This window comes from Arachis ipaensis, chromosome B10, assembly GCF_000816755.2.
Source record: "Arachis ipaensis cultivar K30076 chromosome B10, Araip1.1, whole genome shotgun sequence".
In the NCBI taxonomy this organism is placed as follows: domain Eukaryota; kingdom Viridiplantae; phylum Streptophyta; class Magnoliopsida; order Fabales; family Fabaceae; genus Arachis; species Arachis ipaensis.
Window position 1 is genome coordinate 89974157 of NC_029794.2, and position 2424 is coordinate 89976580.

At 33.1% G+C, this 2424-nt stretch overlaps 1 protein-coding gene across 1 annotated transcript; it reads left to right on the forward strand.

Annotated features, from left to right (window-relative positions):
• Nucleotides 379–1617, forward strand: LOC107620760. The gene is made up of 4 exons (XM_016322884.1): nucleotides 379–977; nucleotides 1138–1304; nucleotides 1409–1496; nucleotides 1614–1617. The coding sequence occupies exons 1-4, from the start codon at nucleotides 379–381 to the stop codon at nucleotides 1615–1617; spliced, it is 858 nt and encodes a 285-aa protein (XP_016178370.1).

The following is a 2424-nucleotide window of genomic DNA, read 5'->3' on the forward strand; positions in this document are numbered from 1 at the left end:
CAACCAAGTCTGAAAAGCGTGTTTCAAAACAAAGAGGCGCTTCATGAAGTTGATAAGCGAGTGGCTAGATGGCTTTTGGATTGTAGGATTCCTTTCAATGCGGTTATGTCACCCTTTTTTCAAGATATGTTGGATGGTGTTGCTGGCATTGGGCCTGGTTATAAAGGTCCTTCTTATGACTCTTTGAGGGTTAACTTATCAGTCGATCTCAAAAGGGAGTGTCAAATGGTTGTTGATAGCTATAGGTCTGCTTGGAAAGAAACTGGATGTACTCTCATGGCTGATGGTTGGACAGATCAAAGGTAAAGAACGTTGATTAATTTTTTGGTTTATTGTTCGAAAGGGATGTGCTTTGTGAAATCTGTAGATGCCTCAAGTATGGTTAAAAATGCTTCAAGCTTGTGTGACTTGTTTTCAGAGGTGATTGAATGGATTGGACCTGATAATATTGTTCATGTAGTGACAAATAATGCTGCGAACTATATTGCTGCTGGTAGGCTTATTAATAAAAAATTTGAAAATATTCACTGGTCACCTTGTGCTGCTCATTGCTTGAATCTTATTCTAAAAGATATAAGTAGCATGCCACATATTTCTAGCCTTGCAACACGTGCCTCAAAGATTACCGTGTTTGTGTATAATCATACGGTGTTCTTGTCCTGGCTAAGACAAAGAACTGATTGGAAGGAGATTGTTCATCCAAGTGCAACTCGTTTTGCCACTGTCTTCATCACATTGATGGGTATCTTTGAGCGCAAACCGGATTTACAATCATTGGTTGTTGATACACACTTTACCGGACACAAATTAGGAAGGAGTGCTAATGGTAGAGCTGTGGGTACAATTATCCTAGATAATAAATTTTGGGATGATTATTTTACTGCATGCCAAATTGTGAGTCCGTTGATTAAATTGCTGAGGTTGGTAGATGCTGATGATAAACCATCATTGGGAATTGTTTATGAAGGTATGCTGAGGTCAGAAAATGGAATCAAAGAAATGTTCAAGCATAGGAAGACTGCATATCAACCTTACACAGAGATTATCAACTCAAGATGGGACAAACATTTGAAAAAAAAGTCTTCACGCAGCAGCTTATTTCTTGAATCCTGCTTGCTTTTTTTCTGAAAATTATAGAGAAGCACCTGATGTCATGCGAGCTTTGCTTGATCTTGTTACATTGCATTGCAAGGTTAATAATTTAGATTCAGTTGAGGCAATAAAAGAAATATACTTATATAAAGATCAAAAGGAAAGCTTTGATAGGCCTGAAGCTGTTCCAGCTGCAAAAAAACTTCAACCTGGTAATAATATCTATTTGATAATAAGCTTTAGTTATTTATTATTTATTGTTTTGGTTTCCTTAATTTGATAACTAATATTTGAGATATGGGGTTGTAACTTGTAGATGAATGGTGGAGGTTGTTTGGTAGTTCTACTCCATGTTTACAAAACATGGCAATTCGCATTCTTAGCCAAGCATCTGCTTCTTCAGGGTGTGAAAGGAATTGGAGTCTTTTTTATCAAATTTATACAACAAGAAGGAATAGATTGGAACATGATAGGCTAAGTGATATTGTGTATGTTACATATAATTTGCGTCTTAAATCCAGGTAATATATATTTCATCCTTTCATTCCATATCATTAGATTTTGTATAGTTAATATACTAGACTTATCATATATTGTATTTAATTTGTTAGGAAAGAAAGAAAAAAAGAAAGCTAAAGTTGCAATATGATCCAATCGATATTGAAAAGATTGATATGGTTGATTTTTGGTTGACGGAAGAGGTTGTTGAAAAAGAGTCTGATCTTCCAAGTAATATTGAAGACTTGCTTGGTGAATATTAAATTAGACAATAAATTACAATAGCTTTGATCTTTAATTTATTGATAATGTGTTATATTTTGTTAGATGAGATTGATGCTGATTTAGATCAAGGTGGTGGTGGTAGTAGTAGTACATTTTATGCTGCACCACTTGCTTTTTCTGGTCCAAGTAGTGGAAATGAAGGTGATGATATCAATGACGTAAATCTGCAGCAAGTTATGGAGGATTTTGATTATTGATGACAAACTTGGATCATTTTGATGTTGCTATGTTATGTTTGATTGGTTGTTTTGTTTTTTGACTTTTGAATTTGTATTTGAATGAGATTATAACATTCTGGTTTATGTAGTACTTTTAATTTGAATGATATTTTAGAGTTTACATTAGACTATAATTATATTTTCATATGTTTATTTATATTTTATTTATTATTTTATTATAAAAAAGTTTTTTTGATTAAATTATAATCGAATCGATTAAACCAATAAATTAATAAACTAATAACTAAAACGGTTCAATAATTAGTTTGGTTTTTAGAACTTTGAAAACATCATACCCACGCCTTAAAATAGACATGTATAACCATGGATA